The sequence below is a fragment of the Epinephelus lanceolatus genome, chromosome 5 (genome assembly GCF_041903045.1).
Source record: "Epinephelus lanceolatus isolate andai-2023 chromosome 5, ASM4190304v1, whole genome shotgun sequence".
NCBI classification, from domain to species: Eukaryota; Metazoa; Chordata; class Actinopteri; order Perciformes; family Serranidae; genus Epinephelus; species Epinephelus lanceolatus.
The window spans coordinates 18,574,168-18,592,604 of NC_135738.1; the positions used below are offsets into that span (position 1 = coordinate 18,574,168).

At 41.2% G+C, this 18,437-nt stretch overlaps 2 protein-coding genes across 2 annotated transcripts; one reads left to right on the forward strand and one right to left on the reverse strand.

Annotated features, from left to right (window-relative positions):
• Positions 1 to 3,811: 3,811 nt before the first annotated feature.
• edc3 (enhancer of mRNA decapping 3 homolog (S. cerevisiae)) lies at positions 3,812 to 7,099 on the reverse strand. The gene is made up of 7 exons (XM_033635806.2): positions 6,948 to 7,099; positions 6,507 to 6,672; positions 6,167 to 6,393; positions 5,743 to 6,081; positions 5,494 to 5,647; positions 4,692 to 4,909; positions 3,812 to 4,581 (listed from the first exon to the last, which is right to left on the reverse strand). Exons 2-7 carry the CDS (start codon positions 6,668 to 6,670, stop codon positions 4,247 to 4,249), a joined length of 1,437 nt encoding a protein of 478 aa, XP_033491697.1. The 5' UTR covers positions 6,671 to 6,672; positions 6,948 to 7,099; the 3' UTR covers positions 3,812 to 4,246.
• Positions 7,100 to 8,642: 1,543 nt separating this feature from the next.
• On the forward strand, positions 8,643 to 18,397 carry LOC117261954 (uncharacterized). The gene is made up of 24 exons (XM_033634562.2): positions 8,643 to 9,020; positions 9,094 to 9,158; positions 9,255 to 9,540; positions 9,667 to 9,764; positions 10,026 to 10,161; positions 10,249 to 10,374; positions 10,475 to 10,600; positions 10,700 to 10,804; positions 11,020 to 11,249; positions 11,344 to 11,608; positions 11,692 to 11,759; positions 11,851 to 11,914; positions 12,667 to 12,772; positions 13,406 to 13,451; positions 13,560 to 13,629; positions 13,716 to 13,789; positions 13,873 to 13,957; positions 14,109 to 14,184; positions 14,277 to 14,356; positions 14,439 to 14,513; positions 15,139 to 15,261; positions 15,353 to 15,511; positions 17,264 to 17,324; positions 17,665 to 18,397. Exons 1-24 carry the CDS (start codon positions 8,934 to 8,936, stop codon positions 17,832 to 17,834), a joined length of 2,781 nt encoding a protein of 926 aa, XP_033490453.2. The 5' UTR covers positions 8,643 to 8,933; the 3' UTR covers positions 17,835 to 18,397.
• The last annotated feature ends 40 nt before the right edge of the window (positions 18,398 to 18,437 follow it).

Genomic DNA, 18,437 nt, shown 5'->3' on the forward strand with positions numbered 1-18,437 from the left:
CAAACAGGCGCTTCTCCTGTCAGGAGCCAGATCACCTCGTGGTTTCTGACTGTTCACATTTCACAGAAAAGTAACACTTTCGTTTGAGGAAACAGTACATAAAGCTGCCATTACAAAAGAATAAGGAAGAGCCACCAACCGTGTGGTTTAATGGCCCCCTGGTGGCCACAGAGAAGAAAAAAAAACGTCATCACATTCAGTTAAATGCTGGCTGATGTTTGCAAAACCAGACTTGTCTGAACAGATGTGACACAACACATCAGGCCGTAGGAATGTTGGAGAAAGGACAAAAACCTTTGTGCATGAAAGTCATTTTCACTGAATCAGTGTGTGAACCCTGTGCAGGCTGATGTGCACAGAGAACAAAACAACAGATATAAGGTGGGTATTTCCCCCCCCCGGGAGGTTAACAAGTTAAATGTGTGGACATTAGACCACACCATAAACCATGTCTCAGATGACATCATTTGTAACTTCTGCAGCTGCTTCAATCCAGCTTCTTCTGAACTATATTGACCTCAGTGATACAAGACTGAAAAGACTACTCCACCTCCCCAGTGATCATTTGTATATACTCACCTTGTGTTTCACTGAATTCGTAAAGAAAAGGTTTTTTCTCGCATGCCTCTGGTGAACGAAGAATCCAAAAACTGAGAAATTTCTTAATGAATTGAAATCAAAGGTGGAAATGTTTTTTTTTTGTTTTGTTTTTTTTAAATTGACACATCTTGGTACCATAATCCAAGTGTCATTTACATAGTTGAATGTTCAGTACTTCCCAGACAGCCAGCCCTTTCTGACAGGGAATTGTACAACAAGGAAAACCTATCCACGCTCCCTTCAAAGCAAGACTTCATTAACAAAAACAGTAATTGTACCTTGCTGAACACAGTAGCTGCTGGTCTACCACTGCCTCAATCACTTAGTTTGTTTGCGTTACTGTGTGGCAACACTAACAACTAACAAACACATCAGGCCGGAGGAATGTTGGAGAAAGGACTAAACCTTTGTGCATGAAAGTGAAAGGCGCAGTTTCTATCAGTAGTTTGTAAGTGTTGTGTCACTTTGGTGACTCTGAACTAAAACTTTAAAACACCAAAGCCACACAATTACACAAACACACTAACTGATCGAGACTGTGGTAGACCAGCAGCTACTGTGTTCAGTAAGGAACAATTAGTATTTTATCTTTGGAGTCTGGCCTTCAAGAGAGCATACAGGAGTTTCACTTTTAGTTCAGTTCCCTGTTGGAAAGGGCAGTCTGTTAAAGGAAGTACTGAGCATATGACTGGATATATATGAGACTTGGATTATACTGCACAAGTTGTGTGAGAGTTTGCAAACTGATGTTTTGATATAGCTTTGCTGTTGTTTAACATGGTCGCCTATCCATCAAAATATTTCTCCATTTTTTGAATTCTTCGTTCACAGTGGAGGCATGTGAGAAACTGTTTTCTTGACGAATTAAACGTAACACAGGGTAACTGATATACAAATGGTCATTTCGGGGTTAAAGTATACCTTTAAGGACATGGTGATATCCAGAACGAGCATGTCCAGTAAAGAGAATGTAACACAACTGCCTCTGTTCTGGACACATTTCAAAACAATGTGAACTTGTCAAAGAACAAGCAAAGAATTTGACTTTCATTGTCAAAAAGATCTGGCACAGGGATGCCTTGACAGAGGCGTCCAAGAGCAGCATAAAACAAGCAGCTTTCCTTGAAATAGATTTCACAGTCTATGCTTTTCATGGTAAATACCATAGATGATTGAGTATATAACAGGCTTACTCCGCAGAATCAGGAGGGGGAGTTCCTGGAAAAAAAAAGAAAAAAAAAGAACCCAATCTAACTGGTTCAAAGAGGGCACTCATTGCAGAATGTTGCATCATTGTTAGTGACCGGGTTAGGATGATTCACCCAGAAATGCATTCGAATCCTGAATGTACAGAGCATTTATACTTTGGAGAATGCTACTTGTTTTGTCAGCCAACACAACTTTGATTGGGGAAAAAAACTGTTGACATTCAAGGACAATACCACTATTTATTACAAATCCAATTAACCATCTGCAAACCATGCTGCTATGTTTTAGAAATTTAGATGTGATTTGTCCATCAAGCATTCATTAGCTTTTATTCATTTCCAGTCTACAAGGATTCTCTTGAAACTTTAGTCTATCGCAAACAAGTACGCATTCATTTGTCAGAGTAATGCTGTGCAGACTTTTGAAATCTGCAATTAAACTACATTACCACACAAGAATAATTTAGTCACCGCAGTGTTTGCTGTGATGGATTTGAAACATAACAGAGCTCTAAAATGATGATAATTTTTTTTATACTCTTATAATTGGAAACCAATAAAAAAAATATATTTAAAAATGAAATTGTACTCTGCATTTTAAAAAGAACAGAACTTGAGAACACATGTGATACACATGATGTATAGTTAAAGAACTAAAACTTACATACTTAAGGTGTGGTCCTTTAACAGATACAACAGAGAGGCAAAGTGAAGCCGCAACTTCCAGGTTCTGTTCCAGAGAACATGTCATTTAACATCTCACTGACATTTGTTACCACTCTGATAACTAAAAATCTAGCTTTGGAACAGTCTTTCTCACATCACAAGTTTAGACCACAGACTGCAAAGATGGACGTAACTCCCAATAAGGGAAGCAAAAACATCTTGCTCGCCCCCTGGTGGCTGGCTGCTGTACACGTCATAAACACCACCTCCTCTATGTTAGCGAATGGGACATGAGCCAAACTAAAAATTGTGCACATCAAATAAGTATTTCCGAAGACGGATTCTTTCACTTAAACCTAGTTCTTATCACGCTCATTTAAGTTAAAGTGTTCGTTTTTTTCTCATTAGTTTGGTTTTAATTAGTTATTGCGACATCATTATTGACAGTTGCGACTGACTCACGATTGAGTCAGTCGGGTGTATGGGTGGGCCCCCGATAATGCACCTCCACTTCCTGATCATTACTGCGCAGACTGTGGCTCCAAATGACTTCAGCAGCGCATTCAGGATATTTGGGCTTCATTTCTGTACAGTCAGAGGAAGCATAAACAAGTCGTCCATCTTTATTACAGTCTACGGTTTAGTTTTTTGAAAAACAATGTCATTAAATTTTTTTTTGCGATGTTTATGTTTATAAGAGTCTGTAACGAACACAGTTACTTTAATTAAAGCCCTGTATATTTTTATGGATGTGGACGTCAACCAAGTTACAATGACAGAAGTAATCACGCTTGTTTTTTCATAGGAAGTGTATTTTCTTTTCTATGCTAACGAAGTAATCATAGTTTAACTTTGTTAACGTGACAAAGGTTTTAAACTTCTAATAATAATTGCTGTGGTGGATGTCAAACTTTCTTGGCCATCTTGACACCAATAATAAAAGAAATGAGAGGTTACTTTGAGTGACAGAAGCTACTGGAACAGAGGCTAATCTAGACGTGACGTTTTGACTTCGGCTCACTGTTGTACCAAACTGTAGTAAGTAGACCTTTTTCTTTATTCACAAAAAGGCAGGAACTCTAGAGGTTTTGCTTGCTGTGTCATCTTATCAAAGCCCTTATCATGACAGTCCACTTTACCATGGACAAACAGAACTGCTGCTATCTGGTTCTCTGCTTCACTTCACAACGGTTTAGTTTGAAAATACAAAACAACTCACATAAACGACAGTCACAGATTACTGCAGAGCATGGCAGGCTGTAAGCCAAGCCATTTAACACCAATGTAAATCGGTTGTCTCAACCAGATTATTGTAAGAACATCAAAATTGTGTCTTATATGGTGGATCTCAGTTTATTCAGCAGATGGCTTTGGAATGAGGTTAGATTACAATGAGAATGAGATTTTTTTTCCACTTAAAGTCAGAGATTGTCCTATTCAATCTAAAACTAAACACTGTGGTATTATTTTTGACACTTCAGCTGTGTTTTTGAAAAAATCTATCTTCCAAATATCTTGTAATATGTCAATACAAAGCTATCTACATAGTGGCTGAAGCCTCTGATGGTCAACACATTTAGTTTGTATTAAAGCTCTTTCCTATTCTATCCATATGCACTTAGTCCTTGTAGAACTAATGTACCAAACGGTGGTCCCATTCACATGTTCAAGAGTTAGAAACTTAACGGATGAACTCTAGAATATAAGGCGCCAAAACCCAAATGGTCATGGAGTGTGAAAGATTCAATTTGTCATGAAGACCATTAGTCCCATTATGCAGAGTGCAAGGGGATGACAAATTTGCAGCCAAAAGGGGACAGGTACTTGATTCCCACTTCCTGGAACACCTGGCGAGGAATACCTATGTCACACAGGTAAACGCTGCCAGCCCCCTCAGCCAAGGCAAGGGGGAGACAAAGAGAGAGGGACCACTTGGCCTCAACCGCCTGCCCCTGTCCACTAGCAGGAGGGTCTAAGCTGAGCACTGGCGCTCGGTTCTGGTTAGCCCAGTCAGCAGCTGCTCGGTACCAAGGCTGATCCATCAGGAATGTGTTCTCATGGCAGTCCAGGCAGTTTATGATTAAATCCACCGGGGTGTCTGGAAGGTCTGTGGAGACAGAGAGGATTTTTTTTTTTTTAAATTGACCACATAGAATTCAAAATGTAAAAACAACAACAATATAGTAAAAGAAAACTAAAGTTGAAAAATATGCCCACCTTTGATATTTGACACTTGTTTGCCACCAGTCTTGTTGAAGAGTGTGAGCTCGTTTGTGACTGAGTCCAGCATCTTGACAAAATTGGGCAGAAACAGGATGACCTCCACTTCATGGTTGGCCAGGTGACGACCACAGCTGATGCCCTGAGCTCCCTGAACATGAGGGCCACACAGCAGAGCCACTGTGGGACGCTGGTGTAAATTTTTCGGAGTAAATCTGAAAATAATACGAAAAAATAAACTCAGTTGCTATCCTGAATTTTGCACTCTCAATGCAGTGAATGCCAGTAAATTCAAAACTGGGGAATAAAACAATAAAATTCACTAGTATGGAGGTCTAAAGTGTTTCATATTTGCAAAAAATATCAAAGACATTAATAATTAACATTAATTAACATTAATGCATGAACATGTGGATAAATAGAGACAAAATACGTAATATAACTATGTCACTGTGAAAAAAAAATCCAGTTCATTTATAAAACTTTGCTAAATATTGTGACATGATATTTCATCCAGCTTCTTTTCTGATTATTTAATAAAAGGCTTATTTGTTCAATATTTAACATTTGGCATCTTACATCAAAACACAAGCTCGGACTTTGTTACAGCTGATTATGTACCTTGCCGACAAGGCTAAACCACTGTAAAACAGTCAAGTAACTAATTTCTATGACCAATGAACACCATACTGGCCAGTTCTCTTTTTTTGTAGAGTACTAGCTCAGCGGGCGATAAAATACAAGTAGGGTTTAAATGTCTACTGTCGTCTGTGCTTACAAACCGTTAGTACATGCTTACCTGTTGGGCCCACCCAGCAACGTAAGTGCCATCTGACTTGCACACACTCCAGTCATCTCAAGTCTTCGCTCCAGTGAGAGACCATGACGCTCAGCGACTGACAACAGACGCTGGTGTAATTCATAGGATATACTGGGTACAACAAGCCCTGAGTCTGTAGGAGAAAAAGGGCATATGTGTAAACAACAGCCTACTACCAACCACCTGCCCTCACTGCCAATTTAATCATTACAATGCAAAACAACATACCAGTGCAGTACTCTTTGGCCCCAGGCTGCGGTACAGTAATCTGTCTGTACACAATAGGTTTGGCCTCCAGGATGTTTTCATCATGACGATACCGTGTGGGTGTCTGCTCTTGAGGTGTCCCACGTGACCGTGCACCATTCCGGCGCTCTGATATGTCAATTTCTGAGAAAACTGCTGCTTTGTCAAAAAGAGCCAAGTTTCCTTCAAAGTCAAAGTCTGTATCCAGCCCGTCGTCCATGCCATCCCCAAAACACTCGTCGTCTCTGTGCTTCATCTGACCATTCTTCAAACCATTCTTTTTCGGTGTTGCTTGGTTTGGCCCTCGACTACTGGATGACCCTTGTGGGACACATACACAGTGAGTCTCAACACAGCAACAATCACCATTATTATTATCTAACGAGCTGTACGTCATCGCACTTACAGGAGTTGTGTCTTCGTCGAAATGCTTTTGGCTGACCGGGTATGTCCAGGTGACGTTCTCCGTAGCTTTTGGAGCAGTGCTGAGGAGAGTTGAGTTTCTCCACAGACCTGGGGTCACCTTTTGGGACTGCAACTGGAGCACTGCTTATCTTTGTAGATGTGGAGGAGCTGTTCCTAGTATTGCCATTCCTGATATCTAAAATCTTTAGTTCCTTTATGTCAATGGCACTGCAGAGGAAAAAAGTCAGAATGCTATATTTAGTAACAGGAAGAAACTGTGACTATCAATCAACCAAATCTGTAAATAAACAGGGCGCAAGTAAGTCATGGCTGAGCCTTACCTGAATGTGACCTCGGGAACAGGGCACTTGACTCCATTATGGAAAGGTTGCCTTAAGGAGATTGTTTGGCTGGACTGGTCTACAGACACCACCTCTCCTTGATAGACTCCCAGTGTTGGCCCACAGTTAATTGACACCAAACTGCCCAACCAATCCGCTGCCATGACTGCACAGTGTTAAAAAACGAATAAGACAAAGTTTTAATTTCACGTTACTTTAGAAGCTTTGGAATAATCACAGACGTTTTGTAAAATTAATAAGCTAACTTTTAAACAGAGATACAGACAACTTTATGTTATCAAATAGTTGTTCTAACTGACTAGCTTTAGCCTCGGCCTGTTATCTAACGTTAACGCTAGCTAAGTTACTATCAAACGTTAGCGGTAATTCCAAGACTCAAACGCTGCATTTCATTGATAACGTGAGGTTAAAATGTTGTACCTGTTCGGAATTAATGCGAAGCACACTCTCCTCAAAAACACAAATGAATGAAGTGCTGAATGAAAAACAGTAGCGCTTTTAAACTGCTAACGTTAGCTTTTAGCTTCTTGAATGGTGAAGAGATGCTGCGCTGCTAGCTTCTGGATGACGACTTCCGGCTTCCGATAGGAAGTGTTTTCAAAATAAGAGCTCAACCGTAAAACTTCTGACCTACAAGTAAATTCGTTAAATCTAACGTACGGCGATTTCTTTCATCCAGATGGATTTTGATTTCAAAAGCTTATTATCTCTTTTGTTAAATTTTAAATACTGTGTCACGCATACGCTTATGCCTGTTTGAGCATTAAAGGGGAATTCCACCCACTTTCAAAATTCCTACATGTTATTCCTATGGTCCAAGACAGTCCAAAAATATTAGTAAAAATGAACAACTTTGTTCCAACTCCAAAAGCTAGAGTGCTAAAACTTAAATTTGTGATGTCATGGGGTATACAGTCTGGAGCTGCTCCACAGACAGTTAATCTGGACAGATGTTTCACAATGAGAACACTACAATAAAAGAATGCTCATTTGGGTATATAAAGAAAAGAAACAAATATTTTTCAAATCAGTTTTCCATTCATTGTCTTTGGAGCAGCTCCAGGCTTATATCAGGGATACTCATTTTTGCAAAATGACAGGTGGTCAGGTCAGGGGCCAGTTGCAGCAGCCCTGCATGGGTCAGGTGCACAAAGGAGTACATTCCTTGGATTTAAGGACATTCAGGGCTTAGCCTGGACCTCTGTCAGGTCTCCCCGGGCACCTTTTTGATCAGCAGGCTCTATTTTGATGCTTTTTATGCACTTTGGTACCTTATTAACATTAAAAGTGGAAAAAAATCCATTGTGAATCAACTTATTTAGTTTAGTTTTAATTAGAAATGGTTTGGGGGCCACCTGGTACCCTGTTTTGGGCCAAGTTTGGCCCACTGGCCACAAGTGATTCAACTTCATAGGCCATGGAAATAACATGTTGGTACTCTTAACTGGGGCACTGTTACACTTTAATTGGAATGTGCAATACTTTTGAAGGATAGAGCTGAATAATGGTCTGACTGGTCTGTGCAAAGACACAACTTTGGATTTAATCAGTTGCATGTAATATTTCACATTGAGCTGTGGGGTATTAGCATGCTTATACAGTCATGGCACTTTCTGACAATTCATCACGTGCTTGCTTATTCTTGGAGCTAAAATAAAATCATTTAAATCTCTCTAAGAACATAATTATGAAGCTTTTTTTCTTTACATGTGCATAAAGGCATCTGTCATACATTATAAATCAGAGGTAAGCTGGGTATGTAATATGTTTGTGAAATGTCCTTAACAGCTCATGTCAACAAACAACCAGTCAGAGGACTGAGTGAGATCATGTGGAGACTATCCCAGAAGTGTTAGCACATGACACACCCACCCTACTGCATACTGTGTACAGAGGTTACTATGGATACTCAGTTCAAGGGCTTGACACTGAAAAGCTTGCAATCAAAGCCATGTGAGGTTCACAGGCAGAGCGAGTGAGCATTGTCAGTGGACAGGAGAGGGTTTCTGCAGCAAGGTACTGTAAGAGAAAGTATTGTGGAGACTCCAACTATTAAATCAAAACATACAGTAGCCTATGTGGTGTTTCTTTTCTTTTCTTTTATACAGATACACCTGTTTTTAGGGAAAGATGTGTGTTAAATACATTCATATCAAGAGGGGATAATTCTGTAGATCACAAGCACATTGTAATGATCATGCAGTGTTAAAACTAGTTGTTGACCATCAAGCGAGCAGTGGAAAAATCAAGACACATGATACAAGAATAGCCACTCACCTCGAGTTGCCACCCTTGTGTGAAAATCTATCCCTGGCGCTTGGGCAGGGAGACACGTAGGGAGATGAGGACTGTAGCCTCACCCACACAAAGGGAAGAGATAACTTGGATCTAGGAAGACACTCCAAAATGTTTACACCACCGTACAGGAGTTCAAGTCCATTTTCTCTCACGGACCTCGACATGTGGGACACCAAATCTTGCTTTTCAGCTCAGGTAAAATCCAGATAAAGTCTTTTTTTCTGTTTTAAATGTGTAGCTGTTTTAAAAATGTGTTTGTCTTTCTTAGACCTCAGCATGGTGTAGCATGGCAACTGTCTCTGGGACAGGGTTTCTGTCCAAAGTCAGCACAAGGTGAGAGGAAAACGTATACCATTTTTAAGTGACGGGGACACATTTCAAGTCAGGGTGGTGTAATAACTTCTGGCTGATATACTGTATGTATTCCAGCACATCTGGGAGCACTGGCGGCTTCAGACAGGATGACCCAGGTCTTAAGAAATGGCAGTCATTGTCTCATCTGGCGCTCGAGGGTTCTACACGACCATTCCCTCCATCTCCAGGGGCTGAATTAAGGGCCGCTCGAACTGAAAGTAGCTTCAGGCAAGCAGAAGGGGTGCAATGGCTGCAGGATGCTCACGAGCGTTTAGACACTCATCTGGACCGGCTGAGGAACAGAAATGCAGAGCTGAGCTACAACATAAATACTGCACAGCTGCTTGACATGAAACATAAGGTAAGTAAAAATAAAAAAATATTAAATTTAGATGTCAGTGTAACAAATTCTATGACCTACCGTTATTTTTCCTTGCCTTGTCACTGCTTGTTTTGGTGGGTTATTTTGCGCTGATGTGTTTCACAGCAGCTGTCAGAAGAGATGGGTGCTCTTGAGCAGGAGAAGGAGGCAGCTGAATTGTCCCAATTTGAAAAGAGCCGGCAACGTGCAGAGCTTCGTGAAAAGTAAGTGCAGCAAAAGACATGGAAAGGAAAAGATTGAAAGCCCTCATGTGAATCTTAAGTGCTATATCGTAGGCAACTAGACTTGCTTAAGTTTCACCTCTCATCAGTTCTCAGTGAACTGAAGAAGCCTCTTGGATGAGAGGTGAAACGTCTTCAAGAAGCTCCAAGTCCAGTTGCCTACAACACAGCACTTAAGATTACCTTGACCTGGATGAGTGAGAATCTTCACCAACACATCCTCATGTGAAATTCAATCACAAGGGTCCTACAGCTGGAGAAGGACGTGCAGCAGATGAGGTCCAGTTTGGGCAGAGGAAGCAATGATCAACCAGCTGAAAGAACTCCTGGCTCTCTCAGCAGAACATTACCACTGAGTCAAGAAGACTTAAACAAACACGTGTGTATTCATGTATTCTGGAAATAGATTTGTGTTCTGAACGATGTATTATTCTTCATTTTGATTGCCAAACACACTTTGATTCAGGAGAGGCAGAAAGGTGACACAGAGCTGTGCAGGCTGAGAGAGGCTCTGAGAGATGCTGAGACGAGAGCAAAGGCACAAGAGGAAGAACGAAACCAGGCGCTTCAGAAACTCCAGGCGTCTACAGAGGTCTAAGAGAATTCTCAAAATTTACTGTTGCTTCGTTTGTATGGAATCACAAAGTTGTCCATATTTACACCGTTAGGCTGCATGTATTTTGTGTCTACAGACACAGAAGACGCTGTTGAATCAAATCGAGGAAATGAACCAGAAGCTGAGCCAGACAAAAGAGAATCACTCTGAAATGCAAGAACAGCTGAGTGACGCTAACAACAGGATCAGCCAAGCATGCCTGGTCAGCTGACTCTGATTTGATGTTACCTTATTCTTCCGGCACATTATGCCATTTCATAACTGAAGTCACACCATGAAAATTGGCATTTCTTCTCCTCAGGAAAAAGCCATCTTGTCGACTCAAGTGCTAAAGCTGGAGGATAATGTAAGAGAACTGAAGGCCAAACTGACAGGGGCTCTGTCTGACAAAGATCAACTGATTAAGGTATCGTATTTAATCTCCAGATTGTTTATAAGCAGATCTTGTCATTCAAACTGAAGCTAAATCACACAACAACAAACAAGATCAGGAAGCAGTTCTAATTAAGGGAGAAGTTAAAGCTCTCAGAGAGGTTAAAATCTTCAAGTGGACATATTTTTGTTCAATTTTGCTTGTACTGAATCCTTTATGAAATGATCCCTGTTGTGTCTTTACACCAGGTAAATGAAAAGCTGACACATGAGTTTGAAACCATGAAGGAGAAGCTGAGAACTTCACAGTCTCAGCTACAGGAGGCAACAGCAGAGAGGGCCACCAACTCCAAACAGATCACAGATCTGGAGGCTGAACGATCTCAGCTGATCAGAGACAAAGACCAACTGTTGAGTAAACTTAATGAAGGTGGCCATGAGGAGTTAACAAAGATGAAAGAAAAGTGCTGCCAGCTCAGGTGAGATGTTAATGAAGTGCCATTTTACATTTGAAGTCATGCAATGTAGTACAATTACCATTTCTTCACTGAAACCCTTCAACAATTTATCCAGGGAATCTGTTGAAGTTTTGGAATTAGAGAAGCAGAATCTGCAGGATCAGTGTCTGTGTCTGGAGTCTGAGGTTCTTGAGACGGAAGACAAGCAACACCTGCGAGAGGAAGAGCATCAGAAACAAGATGCAGCGAAATTGAAGAGAATCGAGGAGCTAAAAGCTGTGGCCTCACACTGGGCAGAGAAATGGCAAAAGGTGGCTCTGACCCTGCAGTCCACGCAGAAAGAGTTAGACGAACTCAAAAAGAACAACTCCAAAGATAAAGTAAGACCATCCATTCAAAATAAACTTTATACCACATCAGCACATTTGGATGCATCTAACTTTAAAAATCAATTTAATTTCAGCTGCAAGCAGAAGCTGTGCGCCTGGCAACTGAGATTGACAAACTCCACAAAGACGGCCAGAAAGACAAGTGAGTCAGTATTATAAATCACAAATTCCACTGATCAATTGCTGTCTAAATCTCACACATCTTGTTTTGGTTTGCATATTTTCCTGTTTAGAGAGGAAATTGAGAAACTGCGGCAACACAAAGCTAACATGGAGACAGTGCTGACCAGAGCCAAGGTAGAGTACCCCTCAGTGTTAGCGCACTGAGATGATCTTATTGTTAAAGGTCCAGTGTGTAGGATTTAGTGGCATCTAGCAGTGAGGCTGCAGAACTGAAACTTCTAAAGCCATGTAACCACCAAGCAGTATGGTACAGTTCAGTTCAGTTCTGTACTTTTTTTTTTTTTTCGTTTCCAGCGTGAAAAGTTGTGGATGGTACCAATAGAACCGTTCTGTACCATCCCCTTCTGTTGGGATACCTAGCACACAGATCTGTGTGTACAGTACAAAAGACACACACATCCCAATGTCAAATGGAGTGGTGCTGGAGCAAAGAAATGTCTGGCAAAGTAAACTTCAGGAAGTCTGTGGCTTGAAACGTCACTCTGCATTAAAATCCTTCTAAAAGGGAGCTACTTTATGTGCCGACTTATATGTCTTTTACTTTGCCAGAACTGAAACTTCTCTCATGTGCTAAGCATGTAGGAGATCTACGGTGGCAAAAACACGAATAGACCTATCTGGAGCCGGTGTTTGGTTTGCCCATTCTGGGCTACTGTAGAACAACATGGCGGACTCCTCAGAAGAGGACCCGCTCCATATGTAGATATAAACACTCATTTTAAGGTAATGAAAACAAAACAAAAACTTATTTTCATGTGATTACCAACTAATGAAAACATAGTTGATGCCCCTAAATCCTACACACTGGACCTTTAAATGTAATATATACTGTACTGGTTATTTATTAAATATGTGCTTTTTAATAGACTGAATCAGACTCACTGCTGAGGGTTGAGCTTGATGCATGCAAACAAGAGCTGGAGCTGGAGAGGAGCAGGAGTCGGGCTCTGCTTCACAGACACAAAGATAAAGGTGAATGCACTTCTTTTTCAGTCGTCTGTGGTACCTACAAATATTCTCAACAACATTACTCTTTGGGATCGACAGGAAGGAAATCCAGGTACTCCGAAAAATATAGAAAAACAAGGAAGGAAATATTAAAAAGCCTTTGTAGTAGTGGCTAAATCATTAAAGAGCCAACGTATTTCAACCGCTGCAGGTCTTCCTCAGAGCTTTCAAAACATACAACATAGGTATGGCCTCACCTATACAGTGGCAGGAACCAATCAGAGGACCCATATAATGGCATGGCAGGTGAAACAAATAGACAGTAATGAAAAAATAACAAGTTAATAAAAAAACACAGAGTGACATAAGACACGATACCCAGAAAAAACATCCCTTAGGCATCTTATATTACAGCCTATGTGGAAAAAGCCTTCCACACATGGACAAGTCAGACAGCAAATAACAAAAGTGGTGTTATAATTGATAAAATAATTTTGTTTATAAGGTCTGTTTTTGTTGACATCCATGAAATGTTTAGTTTGCATAACATTGTCACAAAGACAACTGTACTTTAGGATTACTCTGAAAGTGCAGCAAGTGTTGTTTTATTCTCTAAACAAGAGGGGGCGTCAAAGTCCTCTGACCTTGTATTCCCAGGCGGTGAGGCCTCTGTGCACACTGAGGACACAGGGACACAAACAGAGTGAGTGGATTTTGATGAGATTTTCACTTTTGAAACGCGCCGTCAGCAAACGCTGAAAATGAAATTCTGTGATCTGTGTCTTTAACATGTACTCTATCTGTTTATCAGCTTATCAGAATCCTCTTTGTTATGGAAGCCACCATCAGATTCCCACAGCAGCCAAAACAAAACCCCACAGGTAACGAGATGTTCCTCCCTTGCTGAACTGAATTTGACCCTCATAATAAGGGGCTTTACCAGACTGTTAACTTTCATTATTAATAGGTGTGTTTACAAAGCAGTGAGGTTCAAAGGCTGAAGCAAAAACTGTCAGACAGAGAGAAGGAACTGAGGGAAAAGTAAGCCTTCTTTGAATAATTGACAAGTGAGTTTAAAGACTGGGAAGTGAGTGTGTAACAGGTTTTCATCCTCACTGTGACAGGGACAAAGCTTTGAAGAGTCTAGAGAGGTTGAGAGAGACAGAAAAACACGAGGCCCAACTCAAGATTTCTGCTCTGAAACTCAAGGTGCAGTCACTACACCCTAAACACGCAACCTCATTATGCCTTGAATTAAATATTTCATTGATCTGTGTTTCACAGAACTGTTGAATAGGGAATTAACCAGCACATCTTTTTGTCCTTTATCATCTGTTTCTCATGAACGCTCATGCAAAAGGCCTCTGAAGATGACCAAGATAAAGGAGGCCTCGCAAATGTCTCAACCACTGACTCACTGAGGGCCCCACTGGAAGGTATGAGCCTGTGTCTGAAAAAAGCTACAGAGAATAGCATGCTGACTTTCCTCACTGGCTCAGCTCTGAAACTTCTTCCTCCATGTTTTCAGAGAGCAGGAGGAGGGTGAAGCAGCAGCAGGAGGAAACTCCGACAGTGCAGAAGCTTCAAACACTGAGGCAGTGCTACCCGGTAAAGTAACATAACAGAAACACCTCTAAAGATGGCCTCCTATAGTGATGAACATATTAAATGACAGACTCCTCATCTGCAGGTTAAAGATGAGAAGCCAGCTGTCTGTCCAGTGAGTGTAGAGACGGACCAGCAGAGGAGGATGATCACTGAGCAGGTATGTGCTGCATGATGCCAGCATGATTTCTGTTTGTTTTTTATCTAGCAATGTGGCTCTACGAAAAATCTACTACTTTCAGACTAAAAAAAATCTCATTAACTATTGGATGGATTGGTCATGATATTTAATACCGACATCAGTGTCCACAGAGGATGAATCTTAACGACTTTGCTTAAATTCTGCAACACTGTGACGTACACATTGAATGAGTTCGCAGATACAAGCGGCCAAAATGAGTTTCCTCCGTGGGGTGGCGGAGCTCAGCCTTAGAGATAGGGTGAGGAGCTTGGACATGTGGAGGGAGCTCGGAGTAGAGCCGCTGCTCCTTTGTTTTCGAAAGGGGTCATTTGAGGCAGTTCAGGCATCTGATCAGGATGCCTCCTGGGTGCCTCCTGTTGGAAGTGTTTTGGGCACATCTTAACTGGTAGGAGGCCCCGGGGCAGACCCAGAACAGGCTGGAGGGATTCCATATCTTATCTGGCCTGGGAACGCCTCGGGGTCCCTCAGGAGGAGCTGGAAAGTGTTGCTGGGGAGAGGGATGGTAGTGTATCTTGTTTTATACTTATTGTAAATGACAACAAGCCTCATCAGAGGAATATTCTGTATCTCATTATATTTATAGTTAAAGAGTCTGTTTAAGGAGCGAGAAGGAAAGGAGGTGGGAAAGATCGACAACAGACCAGCAGCAGGTCAGACTGGAGCCTCCTCACTAAAAGACTGGTCCCACACATCCAGAGCTGCCAGGGTAAGGAGCCTCTGACATACACTGATAGAGATTAAATGGATTACACCAATGTGAAAAAGTGCAGAAAGAACTTTTTTTTGTTTCCATTCAGAATGCAGCGGACAGGAGGAGCTGGCATCAGCAGGGCTCTGGTCTGATGCCAGTGTTCGAGGAGGACGAGGAGGGCAGTGACTGGCCAGCAGGGGAGGAGGGAAAGCCGCCAGCAGAGGAGGCTCAATCTGAGGAAAACTTCCACAAGCAAAGCCAACAGGTTTTAAAGGCTTAAATTACACTGAATGGAAGGGTTACCATGTCAAAACCTCATAAACAAACAGTCTGAGCAGTATATGCAACAGCTAAATGACTAAAACATCAACATTAAACCTCCAGACACCACAGCAATCAAAAGACCATCTGTATCTGCCTGTCTGTGCGCTGGTTCATAAATAATATCAGCATCTGCAGCTGATACAAATTAATATCATTGATGGCATAAGCTCACCACACAGATTATATCATAAAATTAACTACCCGCACATTCATTCATCACACACACACACACACACACACACACACGTGCACTAATCCCAGCTTCTGCTTTAATCAAAGAGCATACAGCGGCACACAGCGAGGGGTGTCAGCCTGGCTGCACAACCACTCAAACTCTGTGAGACGTAGTTTAGCTATAATCTCACATATGACTCTTTCTACTCTGCAAATAATCGGATTTGAAGCTGAGGAGTGAACTGGTCAGCTGGAGCACATCTGACGGCACCATAAGAGGATAGGAAAGAGTTACTGTATGTCACTGTCGTATACAGAAGGCCAGTGACAAGAGGACCACTCAGTAACATCCACAGATAGTATGATCATGTCTGTATCAAAGACAAAGAAAGTTACGAGTGCTTATACATAAGAAATTGTAAATTCCATCATCCAAAAACTATAGACATGGCAAGGCAAGGCAAGGCAAGTTTATTTGTAGAGCACAATTCGTACACAAAGTAATTCAAAGTGCTTTACAGAACAAGAAAATGCATTAAAATCACAATACAAAATAAAAACATAAATAATCATCATAAAATGAACTTTAAAAGAGAAGAGTGCAGATAAGAACCTTTCAGTCATATGCACAGTGAAATAGAGCTGTTTTGAGCCTAGATCTGAACATTGTCAGAGTAGAGGCCTGTCTCACATCTTCAGAAAGACTGTTCTAGATTTTAGCTGCATAAAACTGGAATCCTGATTCCCCATATTTAGTCCTGACTCTGGACAACAGCAGGAGGCCGGTCCCTGAGGTCCTCAGAGTCCGAGATGGTTCATATGGCACTAACATGTCAGAGATGTACTTTGGTGCTAGGCCGTGGAGAGACTTGTACACAAGCAGAGCTGCTTTAAAGTCTATTCTCTGAGCCACAGGAAGCCAGTGTAGAGACCTGAGCACAGGACTAATGTGCTCGTACTTCCTGGTTCTGGTCAGGACCCGAGCAGCAGCATTCTGGATGTACTGCAGCTGTCTTACGGCCCGTTTGAAGAGGCCAGTGAGCAGGCCGTTACAGTAGTCTAACCTACTAGAGACAAATGCATGGATAAGTCTCTCCAAGTCAGGTTTAGACACTATACCTTTGATTTTGGCAATGTTTTTTAGATGGTAAAAAGCTGCTGATGTTATTGATTTGATGTGGCTGTTAAAGTTCAAGTCTGAGTCCATTATTACCCCGAGATTTCTAACCTGATTGGTAGGTTTTAGAGAGAGAGACTGGAGGTGACTGCTGACACTTTCTCTTTGTTTGCATGCAACTAAAAATCAAGGTCCTAAATGTTAAACAGCAAGTTGCACTTTACAATAAAAATATTTTGCCCTCTAGCTTCTTTTTGAAAAGAATTATGTGAAACTAATAATTTAAAAACAACTTTTTAAAAGCATTTATTCAAAAAAACACAGAACACATCTGCAAAAAAGGTCTTAGCTCTCAATATAAAGATGAAATGAGAGATTTGAAATCGTTCTCTCCTCTGCCAGATGTCAGCTATGAACGCAGAAATCTACAATCTGAGGGCAAAAAATGAGAATCTGCTGCCAGGTGAAGTTGTGCATGAATTAGTGTCATAATCTAGACGTGTGCTGTGATCTGTGCTGTTTGTAGTTTTGGAGCCTTTGGCAAAATCACACGATTCATGCCTTTATCTCAAACAGGGACATATCCACAAATACTATATACAATACTAAACTATACTAAATAATATGGAGCAAATTGTTTCATAAAATAACAAGCTACTTTTCTGATCAGTATTGGTTGATAAGTCCCTGGTCTTAATTAAATTCTCTTCTTTCATCCACCTCTGTCCTCTGCATGTGTACAAATACAAAATCGATTTGACATTTTGGAATATTAATCTTTTGTGTTATTTCTCCTGATTTAGCAACACTAAGGCCCAAACAGCCGACCCAGGACAAGTCTCCTCACAGTTCAGATGAGACTGACCTGCCGCAGAAGACGCCACCTTTGCTCTGTCCTGACGGAATATTCATGGCTGAGCTTGTAGATATCTGTAGCCCTGATGAAGATGAAGAGGAAGGAGAGGACAAATGAGGTGTTCTATTAAGACTCATTCAGTTGATACAGGGTGCTGCACCTGCCGTATTTATGCCTTATAACTTAAACTGTATGTTTGTTACTCAAATGAAATTTAAGGACTAATTTACTTCAACAATTTAAAGACAGATTCTGCTAAGGCAGTTATACTCACCTTGCTTTGCCTCGGGGCCACTTTTGCAAAATGACAGGAGGCTAGGGGCCAGTTAATGAAACAACATTAATATTAATTGCCTGTTTATAACCTTTCGACCTTTGCTGTCCTCACCTATCTTTGCCAGGAGGCAAATCTAGCCACGGCAGCCCCACACAGGTCAGATGTAAGTGGAATTTGGGAATATTCATGGCTCAGCCCCGATCTCTTTCAGGAAGGCCAGGGGATCGTCCTTAGCACTTTTATTTTTGACAAACACGCTCTTTTTTTATGCTTTTTTTGTGCACTCTGGCACCTTATTTACATTCGAGGTACAAAAAGAAATCTCCAGTGTGAATCAACTTATTTTTATTATGGATTACAAAATGGTTGGTGGGCCAAACAGCACCCTATCCCAGTCCAGATTTTGCCCATGTCCTGTAACCTGAGTATCACTATGCTGAGGT